Below are 19,605 nucleotides of genomic sequence, written 5' to 3' on the forward strand. Positions count from 1 at the left end.
CACTCCCTCAACCCCCCACGTCTCACTCCCTCCTCCCCCTCACCCCCTCTGCCCACTCATCCTCCGCCCTCTCATCCCCAAACCCCCCCATGCCCCCATCCCTCACCGTCTCCCCCCTCACCCCTCCCCCTCCTACCCCCCAGCCTTCCCCCTCACCTCCCACTCCTACCCCCTCACGCCCCCACCCCTCCTCATCCTCCCCTCCCTCTCACACTCCTCCCCCCACCCTTCCCCCTCCTCACCAACCCCTCTCCCATCCTCCCCCACACCCCTCACCCCCCCCTCACACCCCCACATCTCACCCCCTCCTTCCCCCCTCACCCCCTCTCCCCTCAGCCTCTCCCTCCTCCCCTCACCCCCACCCCCCCCCCGTGCCCCCTCCCTCACCGTCTCCCCCCTCATGCCCGCCGCTCACCCTCCATCCCCCCCACACCCCCCATACCCCTCCCCCTCCTCCCCCCACCCCTCACCCCGACCACTCCCCCTCACCCCCTCCTCCCCCTTCCCCTCACCCCCCAGGACCACGGGATGTGGCTGGACAACTCCTGTGAATAAATTAAGGACATCTTTAAAAAAAACAAAGACATGACAAGCTTCTTATAAAAGTTTTATTTGAATGTCTCAGGTTTATAACAGTCGCCAAACAAAAAGAAGAAAAGAATTTTAAGAATTGAGATAACTGGATTATGGGTTGTTTTTTCTCCCAATGAAGTGAATCATTAATTTCGATAAGTTGTCCCCTTCTCTCTCCCCTGACTCGAGTTCTTTTTCTGTTGATCATGAAAGAAAGATTGGTTTTCAAAGTTTTGGCAGTGCCGAATTTATTTATCTGACTGAGAGTTATTTAGTTTTCTGTCCGAAACCTCCTCCAGTTACACCATCGCCTCAGAGTAAAATTAATCTTGCAAATTCTCTTCAATTCTCCCATTGGCACCCACAACTAATCCTCTTTTAGATTTAAATCATATTTTAATTATTCGGTTGTGGACCTTGTATCAGATGTTGAATTTAATTTCTTGTTCAAACCATAGAAAATGTTTTTTTTTTATTTTTGAAAATAAAGTTATATGAAAGCTTTTTTTTTTGGTGACATTTTTATTTTTTTGAAATTTTTTTAATTTTTTTCTTTAAATTTGGCGTGAAATGAGTTAAACGACACAGCACCACACTCGCACAATAGGTTTTTTTCCTGATTTCAGAGGTCGGACACCAACTCGCCCTCATCCCTCGCTTCTTCCCATCCCCTTCTTCCATCTCTCCCAAAGCCTTCAGAAAATAACAGGTTTCCAAAAAAAACATTAAACGCCTGGAAATAAAAGCGGATGCATTTTTCCTCACCACCTCGTTGAACTATTCCCCCCAACCCCTCAACGGAAAGCTCCCGCTTTGCACGATATTCAATTCCATTTTTTAATCTTATTATTCGCCCCCCGCCCCGTTCCCTTGAAATAATAATTGTTAAACACAAATCTCTCGGTGTTAAATTCTTGAGTTTGGCCGGGAGAGGGGACTGGTCACTTGTCCATTGCATGCAAAAAATTTCTCAAATCCACCGCTCGCCACTCTCTTACACAACGTCTTTTAAAAGAATATATATATATATATACATATATATATTTTGTGTTTTCTGTTTTAAATTTCCATTTTGATATTTCAGCACTTCATTCAAGAGCTGAGCAAATTAACAGCCGACACACGTTGGTGTTGTCTCTGGCCCGTGTTCTCTCTAACTTTTATCCGGCCCACGTTGCGGAAGTAGCAAAGGTTGGAAAAAAAATCCTGTTTCTTTAATTTTGTTGTTGTTTTGTTTTAAAAAAAAATCTCTTCTGCAAAGCCCAGGACGGAGCAATCCCTTTCACTCTCGCCCCTCTCGGTGATGTATAAGGCGGCGGGGGGAGCAGGGGGGGAACGAGGCAGGGGTTTAAGGGAAATTTGGTTAAAAAAAAAAGAAATCCAACGATAAGCGGCGCTTAAATTCATTTGACAAAATGAAAACAAAAAGGAAAATATTTTCTCTTTTCCGCAAAGTCCCCTCTCGCTCTCTCTCGCTCTCGCTCTCTCTTCAATCCAGCCTCTGGCAGGAGTTCAGCTTTCGAAGATTTTCCTGCTCTCCTGTCCTGTCCCTTCCACGTTCCTTCCCTCTTTCTGTCAAAATCTTTTTGTTGTTGCCAAAGTAATTTCTCGCATTTTTGTTTTTTTTTTGCAATGGAGTTCGGGTTTTCATGCAATAACTTTTTGTTTTTTTTAATATTCTCGTTAAATCCGTTTGGTTTTTTTTGTGTAAATTATGAATGTTTTTTTTTGTTGCCCCCCCCCCCCCTCCCTCCCTCTCTCTCTCTCTGTCTCGGTCGGTGTGTTCTTACACCGGGGTTGTTCTCCGATTGGCCGTGTTGGTGTGTAAGGAGTCCTTAATGTCTTTCTGGATGCAATTGTGAACCTGCAGGAAGTTGTGATCGCGCTCGGAGTTGTAGGTGGCAGTCGAGGTGGTGGTCTTCAGGGGGTCGCGGGTGAGGGTGTACATGGAGATCTCGGTCGAGGGCAAGGTGTTGAAGCCCTTCAGGCCAACGGGAGAGGCGTCCCGGGAGTGCGAGGGCTCGGTGGAGCGGGAGCTAGACCGGCTGCGCCGCCGGTAACGGTACCGGTAGCTGGGGATCCGGGTGATGGCGGAGGACTGCAGGTAATCCGTCGATCTGGCCCCCGCCCGAATCTGTTTGTGTCTGTCAATGAACATGTGCACCGCGAGCACCCCCACCATCTCGGCGATGATGAACGACAGGGCTCCAAAGTAAAAAGACCACCCGTACGAGTAACTGTTCTTTTTCGAGTCGCTCTTGGCAGGGTCTCCTGCGTTGGCGGATATGTACACAATGATCCCGATGATGTTACTCAAACCTGCGGCAAAACCGGGAGGGAGGGGAGGGAGGGGAGGGGGGAGCGGAATGAAAAAGGACACAAATTATTTACATTCAAAAGGGCAATCAGAACAGTGAAAAAAAAAAATCGGAGCAGGAGTCGGCCATTCGGCCCCTCGAGCCTGCTCCCCCATTCAATAAGATCACGGCTGATCTTCCACCTCAACTCCACTTTCCCACCCGATCCCTCGATTCCCTTAATATCCAAAAATCCATCGATCTCGGCCTTGAATATACTCAACAACTGAGCCTCCACAGCCCTCTGGGGCAGAGAATCCCAAAGATTCACCACCCTCTGAGTGAAGAGATTCCTCCTCATCTCAGTCCTAAATGGCCGACCCCTTATCCTGAGACTGTGTGACCCCTGGTTCTAGACCCCCCCCCCCAGCCCGGGGGAAACATCCTGTCAAGCCCTGTAAGAATGTTTCAATGAGATCACCTCTCATTCTTCTAAACTCTAGAGAATATCGGCCTAGTCTCCTCAATCTCTCCTCATAGGACAATCCCCCCCATCCCAGGAATCAGTCTGGTGAACCTTCGTTGCACTCCCTCTGTGGCAAGTGTATCCTTCCTTAGGTAAGGAGACCAGAACGGTGCACAATACTCCAGGTGTGGTCTCACCAGGGCCCGATATAATCGCAGTAAGACATCTTTACTCTTATACTCAAATCCTCCTGTAATAAAGGCCAACATACCATTTGCTTTAATCACTTGCTGTACCTGCAGGTTAACTTTCAGTGATTGGTGTACAAGGTCACCCAGCTCCCTCTGAACACCAACATTTCCCAATCTCTCACCGTGTAAAAAATACCCTGCTTTTCTATTTTTCCTCCCAAAGTGGATAACTTCCACTCACTTAGACAGTCCCTCGAAGCAAGCATGATGCTTCCACACCAGAAAGAAATTAGTTCACAGGTGTTTCAATGAAGGACCTAATATTCCGGATCCCGAGCTACATCCTGAAGGGTGGAAGATGCCTGTGGGTGGATTTTTTTAACGTGGGGTGACCGTTGCACACCAGCCACCACACGGGCTTGACAGAGCGAGGTCTTGGTCCAGTGGCAAGGGTTACCCAGGACGACTGGAGACCAGCTCTGCTCTGGTCTAGGCACTGGGTGGCACAATAATCTGTCCTTTAACCTCTGGGGTCTGGTCCAACCCAGACTGATTTCATATCGGAGGGATTTTATGTAATGAGCTAATCCACTCCACTCCCGTCTCCCAGTGAACATAAAACTGGCCACAAATGTGGTGCTGGCAATCTTGCTCAGCGAGGATCACCGGGGCAACCAGTGGGGGGTGAGGAAAATTCAGTGGTGCACGAATAGTTTTCTAATATCGGAATATAGTAGAATAAAAAGGAAGGATTAGTTTAAATCGCTTATTCAGATTCTGAGACGATTCCTAAACCGAAAAGCGTAAGGTTCTCTGCGCTTAATACCTCACTTTAAATCAGCACCGAATTTGCAAAAATTGAATTGACGAGAAAGTCCCTGCAAAATATTTTACTTGGACCATAGCACACATCCAACATTTGTAATTTTGTCTACCCTACCTCAGTGAGCCAGGCTGACATTCTCCTGCTGGTAAGTGGGCCAGTTTGTGCGTTACACTGTCACACCGTTCTGGTATAACAACATAAGAACATAAGAAATAGGAGCAGGAGTGGGCCATAAGGCCCCTCAAGCCTGCTCCGCCATTCACAAAGATCATGGCTGATCCGATCATGGACTCAGCTCCACTTCCCCGCCCGCTCCCCATAACCCCTTAACCCCTTATTGTTTAAGAAACTGTCTTAAATTTATTCAATGTCCCGGCTTCCACAGCTCTCTGAGGCAGCGAAATCCACAGATTTACAACCATCTGAGAGAAAAAATTTCGCCTCATCTCAGTTCTAAATGGGCAGCCCCTTATTCTAAGATCATGCCCTCTAGTTCTAGTCTCCCCCATCAGTGGAAACATCCTCTCTGCATCCACCTTAGCAAGCCCCCTCATAATCTTACACGTTTCTATACGATCACCTCTCGTTCTTCTGAATTCCAATGTGTAGAAGCCCAACCTACTCAACCTTTCCTCATAAGTCAACCCTCTCATCTCCGGAATCAACCTAGTGAACCTTCTCTGAACTGCCTCCAAAGCAAGTATATCCTTTTGTAAATATGGAAACCAAAACTGCACGCAGTATTCCAGGTGTGACCTCACCAATACCCTGTATAACTGTAGCAAGACTTCCCTGCTTTTATACTCCATCCCCTTTGCAATAAAGGCCAAGATACCATTGGCCTTCCTGATCACTTGCTGTACCTGCATACTATCCTTTTGTGTTTCATGCACAAGTACCCCCAGGTCCTGCTGTACTGCGGCACTTTGCAATCTTTCTCCATTTAAATAATAACTTGCTCTTTGATTTTTTTCTGCCAAAGTGCATGACCTCACACTTTCCAACATTATACTCCATTGGCCAAATTCTTGCCCACTCACTTAGCCTGTCTATGTCCTTTTGCAACCTCTTTATGTCCTCCTCACACATTGCCTTTCCTCCCATCTTTGTATCGTCAGCAAACTTGGCTACGTTACACACAGTCCCTTCTTCCAAGTCGTTAATATAGATTGTAAATTATCGAAAGAACTGAGAGTGGACTATGTTGTTCTCAACTGGCCACTCGAGCTCCAGCTACTGACACTCTCATCACCCCAAACTTTGCGACTTGCGCCGAACTAAGTGTTGCTCAACCATCACCGTCCTTGCCAAATTGGCTCCCCAACTCCCAACATATTGGATTCAAAATCCTCATTCTAGTGCATGAATCACTCAATGCCCCCACTCCACACTGTCTCTGCAACTCCAGTGCATGTGCCAGTGTGCATCTCCTGCTCTGGTGATGTCGACACCCTGAATATTCTTCGCTGCTTTCACTCTTCATCATAGGCAGACCCTCGAACCAGGATGACTTGCTTCCACACGAGTTCACAGGTGTTTCAATGAAGGACCCGATGTTCCAATCCTGAACTCCAGGGGTGGAAGATGCCTGTGCGTGGATTTGTTTAACGTGGGGTGACCGTTGCACACCAGCCACCACACGGGCTTGACAGAGCGAGGTCTTGGTCCAGTGGCAAGGGTTAACCAGGACGACTGGAGACCAGCTCTGCTGCACTGACCTAGTGCACACACATATCGCACAGTGTGGGCTGGGCCCGTGCTGCCCCTGGGCCCTCGCCTCTCCTGGGCCCTGTACCCTCATTCACCGCCATGATCTCTCACCGCTCCTCCGCCACAAACATTCGCCGCACCTCCGACACGATCCCTCACCGCTCCTCCGCCACAAAAACACTCGCCGCAGCTCCGCCACAATCTCCTGCCGCACCTCCGCACCAAACATTCGCCGGGGCTACCAACATTTCTCCGACTGCAGTTCAGCATCCTTTTCCCCACTGAATCTACACCGCATCATTCCTGGCACTTGCCACAAACCCTGCTCCTTTGACAATGCTTCCTGGACTATCCCTGCTCTCTCACTGCACCCACTCGTCTATTATCCCTGTCCCTGTGGATTAGCACCGTACTCACTATCCTCCAATGCATTAAATTTAAAATCCTTGGACGAGGAATGGAATAGCTTCGCGCCGCCTGTTAGCGCTGGCGAGGGGCACCATGGGGTTATCGCTGGACGCAGCGATATCAGCGCCACTCGCCAACTTGAAGAGTGTTTTAGGGGCAGCGCTAACACTGAGCGCCAGTGCGCAATGCCCCATTCGTGCCACGGAGGCCAACTTGAATGTTATCGCCTGTCTTATCGCCCGGCGCTAATCTCACCATAAAAAGCTGTCCCGGGGCACTAATGAAAGGGATGAGTGTATACGGTAAGATTTAGAGATTTGATTTAATTTTTTTTGCACTGATTTCATTTTCTTTGATCTTCTTAATGTTCTATTTGGCTCCCTTACAATTTTTTTTAAGTGTTTATGTGCTCCAGCTAACCTCCCCTTCGAGCTACTTTGCCGGTATTTTCGTGCCAGAACTTTAGTAGCACTCCTGGCTTAGTGCCCCAAGAGAAGTGTGGAGCGCTTCCCTCAATGCCTCCCTTAGCTCCACTCCGTTCTTAGGGCGCTAAAAATCAAAATCGCTACCAGCGCCGCTAAATATCGCCCGGCGCTAAAGTTAGCGCACCCAAGCGATGTCAGCGCCTCAAAATGGTCAATAATCAATTTCCCCCCTTGTCTTTAACTACCTCCATGACCTGGCTTCACACAAGGACCATCAGAGAAATATAGAAACATAGAAAATAGGTGCAGGAGTAGGCCATTCGGCCCTTCGAGCCTGCACCACCATTCAATAAGATCATGGCTGATCATGGATTATACGCTAACTGTTTGGGCTACAGGACTGCTCTCTTGGGAGAAACATGATCCTAGTTTATCCATTCCTCTATAATGGTTTCCAACGGCGATACTATATTGTCCTGGTACAGGGCCTTGATTCGGCCTCAGTTGGAGTACTGTGTCCAGTTTTGGTCTCCTCACACGGTGGTTGATATTGAGGCTTTGGAGAGTGCGCTGAGGGGCCACTACATTAATTCCCAGTTTGAAGCATCTCAGTTATCCAGATAAACTGAAAGAGCTAGTACTTTCGAGGTGTGAATTTAAGGATGATTTGTTTGGGGTTTAGAAGATGATTAAGAGAATAGATTGTGTGTGTGTACACAGCTTGTTTCAATTAAATAGGTCAGGGAGGACCAGCGGTTACAATTTCAAATGATGCAAGGCCAGAACTAGGCTGCATGTCAGGAGGTGGTTCGTGTCCCAGGCAACAGTGGGCCTCTAGACCAGGCTGCTGTCTCGCGCGGTGAACTCTTATTCACTGAATTCCTTCGAGCGAGAACTGGGCATGTTTCCTGCCGGGCGGAGATCGCCTCCTTAGAAAGGGAGGTACTTCAGGGCTAGAGTGATCTCCTAGACTGGTTTCGATCCTCTACGGGCGTTGGAAGAAGTTTCCCAGATATATTTTTCTCAAATTGGCCTGGGGTCTCTCACCTCTCGCGGACGATCACGTGGCTTTTGGGTAGGGTAGGGAATGTATATATATATTGTAATTCACAAGTATCACAATTGTGTAGGGCAGGATGGATAGGCCAGGACTTTTCCTGTTGTTATGTCTGTAATGCACTTATGAATGACTCCACGGGGCAATGTGTTGTACTCAAACTGGAGTGACCTTGGTCCTTTATTGGTAACTCTAGAGTGAGGGACAAGCATGGTGGGCAGCCTTTTATACTGGGCCCTGCACACCTATGCAGGTGACCCTCAGGTCTCCCACCGCAGTGCCCTCTGGTGGACAGCCTCTGCCACAGGGGCAGGAAACCCCAGTCTCCACCAGTTGCACCCTCTAGTGGTGTCCGCATAGTATATACACAGTGTAAACCTTATTGACAGTACATCAGGTAACAAGTCTCCATCTTATGCAACTATACAGTGACTACACAGAGAGTATATCTATAGTCTGCATATATAACACCTGTATGTCATTATTCATACGCTATTTCCCCTAATCCATCATCATCATCATCATAGGCAGTCCCTCGGAATTGAGGAAGACTTGCTTCCACTCCTGAACTGAGTTCTTTGGTGGCTGAACGTCCAATACGAGAGCCACAGACCCTGTCACAGGTGGAACAGGCATTCATCGGGGGTGGAACTGGTTTGCCGCATGCTCCTTTCGCTGCCTGCGTTTGACCTCTTCATGCTCTCGGCGATGAGACTCGAGGTGCTCAGCGCCCTCCCGGATGTACTTTCTCCACCTAGGGCAGTCTTCGGCCAAGGACTCCCAGCTGCCAGTGATGATGTCGCACTTCACCAGGGAGGCTTTGAGGGTGTCCCTGTAACGTTTCCTCTGCCCACCTTTGGCTCGTTTGCCGTGAAGGAGCTCCGCATAGAGCACTTGCTTAGGTTAAAATCCCTCCCCCGTTATTCAAATTTATTAAAAATTCTAAAGTTAGTATAATAATCAACTGGCTTTGTGGTGCTGTACCCTGAGAAATTACTTCCTCTTCCGAGGAGACTTCTTCAGTCCCAAATGAACTCATCATAACAGTCACAAACTGTGTAAACTGCAGGAAAGGAGCCCTATATTCACCAGCAAAGAATAAAGCTATGTTAGGGCTGTTAGTTTGATTTATAATAAATTTGAATAACGGGGGAGAGATTTTAATCTCCCCAAAATGGGTGTGTCTGGGTCAGATGCCACGTAAAAAATCTGAAACCCGCCCTCTTCCAGTTTTGCTGGAGGCAGGACACATCCGCTCACAGGATGAGGGCTGGTCAGTTAAATATTATAATCAGGCCGTGTGCCTCAGAGTTAATCACACTTAGCCTGTCTATATCCCCTTGAAGCCTCTTTGCATCCTCCTCACAACTTACATTCCATCAGCAGAAAACTTGGATTTATTACACTCGGTCCCCTCATCCAAATCACTGATATAGGTTGTGAATATCTGGGGCCCCAGCACTGATCCCTGCGGTACCCCGCTAGTTACAGCCTGCCAACCCGAAAATTACCCATTTATTCCTGCTCTCTGCCTTCTGTCCGTTAACCAATCCTCAATCCATGCTGGTATATTACCTCCAATCCCATGAGCCCTAATTTTGTTTCATAACCTCTTGTGTGGCACCTTATCGAATGCCTTCTGAAAATCCAAATAGACCACATCCACTGGTTCCCCCTTATCTATTCTGCTAGTTACATCCTCAAAAACTTGAACTGATTTATCAAACATGATATCCCTTTCATAAATCCATGTTAACTCTGCCCAACCCTAAATTTTCTTTTCTAAGTGCCCTGTTACCACATTCTCAATAGTAGATTCTAGTATTTTTCCCACTACTGATGTAGGCTAACTGCTCTGTAGTTCCCCATTTTCTCAAATAGCAGGGTTGCATTTGTTACCTTCCAAGCCGCGGGAACCATTGTAGAATCTGTTTTATTTCGTTAAAGGCGCTATATAGATACAAGTTATGTTGTTGTCAGTATCCAGCTCAGTCACAGTGGGGTAAAAATGGAAAAGACTTGCATTTATATAGCAAGTCTTTCACGACCACCGGACGTCCCAAAGCGCTTTACAGCCAATGAAGTGCTTTTGGAGTGTAGTCACTGTTGTAATGTGGGAAACGCGGCAGCCAATTTGTGCACAGCGAGCTCCCACACACAGCAATGTGATAATATAACAACAACAACTTGTATTTATATAGCGCCTTTGACGTAGTGAAACGTCCCAAGCCGCTTCACAGGTGCATTATGGGTTAAAAATTTGACACCGAGCCGCATAAGGAGAAATTAGGGCAGGTTGGTCAAAGAGGTCGGTTTTAAGCAGCGTCTGGAAGGAGGAGAGAGAGGTAGAGAGGCGGAGAGGTTTAGGGAGGGAGTTCCAGAGCTTGGGGCCCAGGCAACAGAAGGCACGGCCACCGATGGTGGAGCGATTATAATCAGGGATGCTCAGGAGGGCAGAATTAGAGAAGTGCAGAGATCTCAGGGGGTTTGTGGGGCTGGAGGAGATTACAGAGATAGGGAGGGGCGAGGGCCATGGAGGGATTTGTAAACAAGGATGAGAATTTTGAAATCGAGACGTTGCTTAACCGGAAGCCAATGTAGGTCAGCGAGCACAGGGGGTGATGGGTGAGTGGGACTTGCTGCGAGTTAGGACACAGGGCAGCGAGCACAGGGGGTGATGGGTGAGCGGGACTCGGTGCGAGTTAGGACATGGGGCAGCGAGCACAGGGGGTGATGGGTGAGCGGGACTTGGTACGAGTTAGGACACAGGCAGCGAGCACAGAGGGTGATGGGTGAGTGGGACTCGGTGCGAGTTAGGACACAGGGCAGTGAGCACAGGGGGTGATAGGTGAGAGGGACTCGGTGAGAGTTAGGACACGGGGCAGCGAGCACAGGGGGTGATGGGTGAGCGGGACTCGGTGCGAGTTAGGACACGGGGCAGCGAGCACAGGGGGTGATGGGTGAGCGGGACTCGGTGAGAGATAGGACACGGGGCAGCGAGCACAGGGGGTGATGGGTGAGCGGGACTCAGTGCGAGTTAGGACACGGGACAGCGAGCACAGGGGGTGATGGGTGAGCGGGACTCAGTGCGAGTTAGGACACGGGGCAGTGAGCACAGGAGCTGATGGGTGAGTGGGACTCGGTGAGAGTTAGGACACGGGGCAGCGAGCACAGGGGGTGATGGGTGAGCGGGACTCAGTGCGAGTTAGGACACTGGGCAGCGAGCACAGGGGGTGATGGGTGAGCGGGACTCGGTACGAGTTAGGACACGGGGCAGCGAGCACAGGGGGTGATGGGTGAGCGGGACCCGGTGCGAGTTAGGACACGGGACAGCGAGCACAGGGGGTGATGGGTGAGCAGGACTCGGTGCGAGTTAGGACACGGGGCAGTGAGCACAGGGGGTGATGGGTGAGCGGGACTCGGTGCGAGTTAGGACACGGGACAGCGAGCACAGAGGGTGATGGGTGAGCGGGACTCAGTGCGAGTTAGGACACGGGACAGCGAGCACAGAGGGTGATGGGTGAGCGGGACTCAGTGCGAGTTAGGACACGGGACAGAGAGCACAGGGGGTGATAGGTGAGCGGAGGGGTGACCAGATAATCTGTTTTTAGTGATGTTGGTTGAGGGATAAATATTGGCCCCAGGGCACCGGGAAGAACTCTGATCCGTCGACGCGCTACACTTGAGTTTTTGAGCAGTGTAATGCACCAATCGGGGAGAAACTCGCATCTCTGCTATTTGAGCACGCAAAGTAATTCTACTCGCTTCGCTCCGACAGTGAAAATATGTGATTAAGAGCGTGTTAAACAACAACTTGTAGTCCACCTCCTCTAATTAGTGCTAGTGTTACTCACATGTAAATAAGACACAGGTGGATGTGGAGAGGTGACACCGAGAGTGATACCCTAAACCTAACACAATTTATCCGAACAGAATGTAATGTTTAATTATTCATTAGGTTTCGGTGAATTTTTTCTGAAACCTCGCTCCGATAGCTTCATTACAACAGTGACTGCACTTCAAAAGTACTTCATTGGCTGTCCGGTGGTCGTGAAAGGCGCTATATAAATGCAAGGCCTAGAAAATGGCCTGCACGGTGAGACGATTGACACCATATTTGGCGATGGTGGTATGGCATTGCACCACGATCTCCTTCGACCATTGATAGTGATGTCACTTGGGGGTTCCGGCCCCCACAGCATCGGCGGGCGACAATACCGACAGTGGCAGGAGGCGATCATTGGGCGGCGGACGATTGAAGGCGAGGCAGCAGAGGTAAGGTCCAAATAAATTTAACTGCTCTCATTCAGGTTTGTTGCCGTTCTTGTTTGAATGGACCATGTACAGTAGACACCTCAAGTCGCTGGAGAAATACCACCAACGATGTCTCTGCAAGATCCTACAAATCCCCCGGGAGGACAGACGCACCAACGTTAGCGTCCTCGACCAGGCCAACATCCCCAGCATCGAAGCACTGACCGCACTCGATCTGCTCCGCTGGGCAGGGCCACATTATCCGTCTGCCCCAGACATGAGACTCCAAAAGCAAGCGCTCTACTCGGAACTCCGACACGGCAAACGGGTCAAAGGTGGGCAGAGTAAACGTTACAAGGGACACCCTCAAAGCCTCCCTGATAAAGTGCAACATCTCCACCGACACCTGGGAGTCCCCGGCCAAAGACCGCCCTAAGTGGAGGAAGTGCATCCAGGAGGGCGCTGAGCACCTCGAGTCTCGTCGCCGAGAGCATGCAGAGACCAAGCGCAGGCAGCGGAAGGAGCGTGCGGCAAACCAGTCCCACCCTCCCCTTCCCTCAACCACTGTCTGTCCCACCTGTGACGGGGACTGTGGCTCTCGTATTGGAATGTTCAGCCACCTGAGAACTCACTTTAGGAGTGGAAGCAAGTCTTCCTCGATTCCGAGGGACTACCTATGATGATGCTTGCCCGCAACATTCTGCTTCACTGCGTTGGGCCGTATCGCTGTTGCCGGCGGGGAACAGGTGAGTGGTTATGTTGCAGAGCCTGCTTCGCTGGCCTTTCCCTTTAAGGGAGGGAAGCAGCCTCTCAATGCGGCAGAGCTGCACACCTTCCGCCCTGCCTGATAACCACCGGGCTCCAGGAAGGAAGCAGAGCGCCGGATTTAGCTTTGAATGAGCTGAAGTTTACGGAGATGAAAGGACAATGTCCAAATATACTGGGCTCCCCAGTGATCTAGAGCTGATCCTAAACCCGGCTGCCCCGTGTCCTATCTCGCACCGTCCCACTCACCCATCACCCCCTGTGCTCGCTGCCCCGTGTCCTAACTCGCACCAAGTCCCACTCACCCATCACCCCCTGTGCTCGCTGCCCCGTGTCCTAACTCGCACCAAGTCCCGCTCACCCATCACCCCCTGTGCTCGCTGCCCCGTGTCCTAACTCGCACCAAGTCCCACTCACCCATCACCCCCTGTGCTCGCTGCCCCGTGTCCTAACTCGCACCAAGTCCCGCTCACCCATCACCCCCTGTGCTCCCTGCCCCGTGTCCTAACTCACACCAAGTCCCGCTCACCCATCACCCCCTGTGCTCACTGCCCCGTGTCCTAACTCGCACCGAGTCCCGCTCACCCATCACCCCCTGTGCCCCGTGTCCTAATTCGCAACGAGTCCCGCTCACCCATCACCCCCTGTGCTCGCTGCCCCGTGTCCTAACTCGCATCGAGTCCCGCTCACCCATCACCCCCTGTGCTCGCTGCCCCATGTCCTAACTCGCACCAAGTCCCGCTCACCCATCACCCCCTGTTCTCGCTGCCCCGTGTCCTAACTCGCACCGAGTCCCGCTCACCCATCACCCTCTGTGCTCGCTGCCCCGTGTCCTAACTCGCACCGAGTCCCGCTCACCCATCACCCCCTGTGCTCGCTGCCCCGTGTCCTAACTCGCACCAAGTCCCGCTCACCCATCACCCCCTGTGCTCACTGCCTCGTGTCCTAACTTGCACCAAGTCCCACTCATCCATCACCCACTGTGCTCACTGACCTACATTGGCTCCCGGTCCGATTTCAAAAATTCTCATCCTTGTTTACAAATCCCTCCATGGCCCTCGCCCCCTCCCCATCTCTGTAATCTCCTCCAGCCCCAGAACTCCCCGAGATCTCTGCACTCCTCTAATTCTGCCCTCCTGACCATCCCTGATTATAATCGCTCCACCATCGGTGGCCGTGCCTTCTGTTGCCTGGGCCCCAAGCTCTGGAACTCCCTCCCTAAACCTCTCCGCCTCTCTACCTCTCTCTCCATTAAGATGCTCCTTAAAACCGATCTCTTTGACCAAGCTTTCAGTTACCTGCCCGACTATCTCCTGATGTGGCTCGATGTCAAACATTGTCTGATAATCGCTGCGGTGAAGCACCTTGGGACGTTTTACAATATTAAAGGCTCTGTATAAAATGCAAGTTGTTGTTGAATTGCGATCCCTTCCAGTGGAGAGATACATGTGCCAATTCTGGAAGTTGGCAAGATCTGTGAGCCACAGTAGTTTTTGGATGTTTTTCAGTTTAATTCCACAGTGGCCGTGAAGAGGGCTTGTAAAGGGCACGGATAACCCGATTAAAACGCGGTTTGCCAAACGGGATCATGTAAGGAACTACCAAACAATGACATCGGGTTTCTCTCTCATGGTCCCTCCGTCTCTAAATAAACGAGCATTTTGTTCAGCCACACGGCCCCTTGTGCAGTATAAAGTTCTAACACAGTCTCCCCACTCCACCAGCAATGCTGCATGGATTACAATTAAACTAGTTTGTGAAAAAAAATGATATTTAATTGATCAACGGAATCTGCAGTGTGAAGTGAAGGAGCAGAAATCCCACTGCACAGAAAGCAGAAGCTGACCGGCTTAAACACCACAAATAAAACTAAAGACCCACCGATACCCAACCATTAACGTACCCACAATATAAAACAACAACTTGCATTTATATAGCACCTTTAATGTAGGGAAATACCCCAAGGTGCTTCACAGTAGTGTTATCAAACAATGTTTGACAGCGAGCGACATAGGGAACTATTAGGGCAGAGGTTTTAAGGAGCGACTTGAAGGAGGAGAGAGAGGTAGAGAGGGAGAAAGGTTTAGGAAAGGAGTTCCAGAGCTTGGGGCCCAGGCAACAGAAGGCCTGGCCACCGATGGTGGAGCGATTATAATCAGGGGTGCTCAGGAGGGCAGAATTAGAGGAGCGCAGAGATCTCAGGGGGTTGTGGGGCTGGAGGAGATTACAGAGATAGGGAGGGGCGAGGGCCATGGAGGGATTTGAAAATAAAGATGAGAATTTTAAAATCGAGGCGTTGCCAGACCAGGAGCCAATGTAGGTCAGCGAGCACAGGGGGTGATGGGTGAGCGGGACTTGGTGCGAGTTAGGACACAGGGCAGCGAGCACAGGGGGTGATGGGTGAGCGGGACTTGGTGTGAGTTAGGACACGGGGCAGTGAGCACAGGGGGTGATGGGTGAGCGGGACTTGGTGCAAGTTAGGACACAGGGCAGCGAGCACAGGGGGTGATGGGTGAGCGGGACTTGGTGCGAGTTAGGACACAGGGCAGCGAGCACAGGGGGTGATGGGTGAGCGGGACTCGGTGCGAGTTAGGACACGGGGGCAGCGAGCACAGGGGGTGATGGGTGAGCGGGACTCGGTGCGAGTTAGGACACGGGGCAGCGAGCACAGGGGGTGATGGGTGAGCGGGACTCGGTGTGAGTTGGGACATGGGGCAGCGAGCACAGGGGGTGATGGGTGAGCGGGACTCGGTGTGAGTTGGGACATGGGGCAGCGAGCACAGGGGGTGATGGGTGAGCGGGACTCGGTGTGAGTTAGGGCACGGGGCAGCGAGCACAGGGGGTGATGGGTGAGCGGGACTCGGTGTGAGTTGGGACATGGGGCAGCGAGCACAGGGGGTGATGGGTGAGCGGGACTCGGTGTGAGTTAGGGCACGGGGCAGTCGATCTTTGGATGATCTGAAGTTTACGCAGGGTTTTATTTTATTGGTTCATGAGATGTGGGCGTCGCTGGCAAGGCCGGCATTTATTGCCCATCCCTAATTGCCCCTCGAGAAGGTGGTGGTGAGCCCCCTTCTTGAACCGCTGCGGTCCGTGTGGTGAAGGTGCTCCCACAGTGCTGTTAGGGAGGGAGTTCCAGGATTGTGACCCAGCGACGATGAAGGAACGGCCGATATATTTCCAAGTCAGGATGGTGTGTGTGTAACTTGGAGGGTGGAATGTAGGAGGCCGGCCAGGAGTGCATTGGAATAGTCAAGTCTGGAGGTAACAAAGGCACGGATGAGGGTTTCAGCAGCGGATGAGCTGAGGCAGGGGTGGAGACGGGCGATGTTATGGAGGTGGAAATGGGCGGTAAAGCAGACATCTATATATTTCAGCAAACCCGTTGACAACACAATTCCAAACCAACCGTGTCCAAAAACTGTGGTTATGGTACAGCAACAAACCCACCATAATTATACCAGCAAACCCAGAACACATGAGGCAATGATCTCAAAAGGAAACCACGCAAACCTACTTGAAAAACCACTTAAAAAAAACAATTACATCACCAAATATATCCAAATGACCCAACATATCAAAACGACCACTGAAATATCAGCCAGCGCACCCAATGCAAACCAAGAGACTCAACGCCCGCTCCCCCCTCCCCCCAATCCTATACACCATTAAACCCATCGGAAGTTCACGAGCAGACCCACAATAAATACAACTAAATCCACCCAAAAATACACAAGCAAATGTCAGCCAAATGCACCAGCGATTCTTCAATAAATGCAAGCAGCAACCAATGCAAATATCCCCACCCAAAATACCCACCCCCACACCACCCCAACAAACCCTCCTGAACATTTCCCTGAAATATACCAGATATCCCACCTCCATAAACCCACCCAAAATAGACCAGCAAACGCACACAAAGCCCATGTCCCAAATACACCACTACGTACAGCAGAGAAGGTACCCCATAATACACAGATGAACAAGGTCAGAGGTCGGAGAAATAATGGAATCCCGACTAAAGGAGAAAATAGAGGAACATCTCGAAGCCCAAAATATAATAATGAATAGTCAGCATGGATTTCAAAAGGGAAATTCTTGCTTGACCAACCTGATTGAATGTTTGAAGAGGTAACAGAGAGGATAGACAAGGGTAATGCAGTAGATGTAATTTATCTAGATTTTCAAAAGGCCTTCGATAAGGTTCCCCATAATAGACTGATGAACAAGGTCAGAGAATGTGGAGTCAGGGGACAAGTAGCAGAATGGATCGCTCGCTGGCTTCAAGACAGAAAGCAGAGAGTGGGGGTGAAGGGCAGCTATTCACCGGGGCAGAAGGTGGGTCATGGTGTTCCACAAGGATCAGTGCCGGGATCACTGAGGTTCACAATTTATATTAACGATTTAGACTTTGAAATCAAATACACAATTTCTAAATTTGCCGATGACACCAAATTGGGGGACAGTCAACTGAGGAGGACTGCAACAAATTACAGGGGGACATTAATCAACTCGCTGAATGGGGATATAATGGGCAAATTGGCGCACTGCAATACACCCACACGGCCCCCACAATACAACATCAATTAGTATTTATATAGTGTCTTTACCGTAGTTAAACGTCCCAAGGTGCTTCACAGCGAAGGAGAAATTAGTACTGACCCCGCGCCGACCTGTACCGACCCCGCGCCGACCTGTACCGACCCCGTACCGACCTGTACCGACCTGTACCGACCCCTCATCATCCCGCCCCCTCAACGTCCCGCCCCCTCATCGTCCCGCCCCCTCACAGCCCCACCCCCGCGCGCGACCCCGCACCGATCCGTCCCGCCCCCTCATCGCCCCGACCGTTCACTGCGCCGCCCCCGCCCCCTCACTGCCCCGCCCCCTCACTGACCCCGCGCCGACCCCACAATGACCCGCCCCGCCCCCTCATCGCCCCGCCCCCTCACTGCCCCGCCCCCTCATCGCCCCTCCCCCTCACTGACCCCGCGCCGACCCCACAATGACCCGCCCCGCCCCCTCATCGCCCCTCCCCCTCACTGACCCCGCGCCGACCCCACAATGACCCGCCCCACCCCCTCATCGCCCCGACCCCTCACTGCCCCGCCCCCTCACCACCCCGCCCCCTCACTGCCCCGCCCCCTCACCACCCCGCTCCCTCATCATCCCGCCCCCGCGGCGACCCCGCACCGACCCGCCCCGCCCCCTCAAGGCCCCGACCCTTCACTGCGCCGCCCCCGCCCCCTCACTGCCCCGCCCCCTCACTGCCCCGCCCCCTCACTGCCCCGCCCCCTCATCGCCCCGCCCCTCACTGCCCCGCCCCCTCACTGCCCCTCCCCCTCACTGCCCCCGCGCCGACCCCACAATGACCCGCCCCGCCCCCTCACTGCCCCGCCCCCTCACCACCCCGCCCCCTCACTGCCCTGACCCCTCATCGCCCCGCCCCCTCACTGCCCCGCCCCCTCACTGCCCTGACCCCGCGCCGACCCCATGGATCGCGAAATTGGCCAAGATCCGTTCTCAGCGAGGCCGTCAGAGGCCGTGCAGTGCGCAGCGGGCGAGGGGCGTTGAAGCGTGTCAGCGTCCCCGGGAACCACCCTGAAGAAAGTGGGGAGCCGGAGATTGCGCTGCACGTCCTTTGAGGGGCGCGGAGCCCAACTCAGTGGCGGGGTGCACCAGGAGCCAGGCGCCCCGGTCCCCGCTAGTTACCGCCCCCAATCGGGGCACGGTTTCGCCCCCTCTGTATCTACCCCACTGAACCCTGTAGGGGCCGATGATGCTCCTCTGTTTAAAGGCCTGTTACCGCCTCGGAGGGGCACGATAACGCCTTCCTACCCAACAGGTGCCCCGTCTTTCCTGCCGCCGCGCCCAGCGCTGACCCCTTTAGCGGGAGCGTGGTGGGTGACAGTCAAAGCCCCCGCTCCGGGGCGGGGCGCGATGCTGCCGGTGGATGGGTGGGTGGGCGCTGCAGCCACTCTTAAAGGGGAGGGCGTCATTTTGTTTTAACTGTCGCACCTCTTGGGTACCGCGCCACAGGCCTGGCCAAACCTCACGTGGCCTGGCAGCATCCCTCTCCTTTAAGTGAACGGGACGGACATTGAGACACGTCGGTGAGACGCGGTACACCCAAGTGGCACTGACGGACACCGCACCGCTCCAGGCGGTAATAATTAAAATAATTCAAATTATCCGCCTGGAACGGGGCAGAGGGTGATTTCCACCCCACCCCTCAATGTTTTAAATACCTCAATCGGACCCCCCCCCCCCCACAATCCTCTGTAATCAAAGGCATACAAGACAAGTCAATCAAACCTACCTCAATATTTAACCGGCGAAGCCCCTCTCCTGTCTCGCTGTACCCTATCGATACGATTCGGGCCATTTCTCTTCTGACTTTTCTTCTCTTCGTCCTAATCTATATTCCCTGGACCCGGCAACAGTGGAGTTTCTCAGCTCCCTCAGTCGGCTGGCCAGCATTAGGTGAATGGAAGGGTCACGGAAAGGGCACCGCAATATCAAAGCTAAGTTCACTTCAGCCGTTTCATAGCCATTTAAAAAAAATACCCGTTCTCTAATTAAGTGAGAAACATTGGGGGAGAAATTGGGGTCGTTTGTGGGGGGGGGGGGAGC

At 52.0% G+C, this 19,605-nt stretch overlaps 1 protein-coding gene across 1 annotated transcript in view; it reads right to left on the reverse strand.

Annotated features, from left to right (window-relative positions):
- Nucleotides 1-2,359: 2,359 nt before the first annotated feature.
- Nucleotides 2,360-19,605, reverse strand: part of LOC139230547 (voltage-dependent calcium channel gamma-2 subunit) — a 102,628-nt gene continuing 85,382 nt past the window's right edge. Inside the window, exon 4 of the mRNA XM_070862383.1 lies at nt 2,360-2,892. Coding sequence (XP_070718484.1) covers nt 2,360-2,892 — 533 coding nt within the window. The remainder of the gene's footprint in view (nt 2,893-19,605) is intronic.

Source organism: Pristiophorus japonicus, chromosome 19, assembly GCF_044704955.1.
Source record: "Pristiophorus japonicus isolate sPriJap1 chromosome 19, sPriJap1.hap1, whole genome shotgun sequence".
Taxonomy (NCBI): Eukaryota; Metazoa; Chordata; class Chondrichthyes; family Pristiophoridae; genus Pristiophorus; species Pristiophorus japonicus.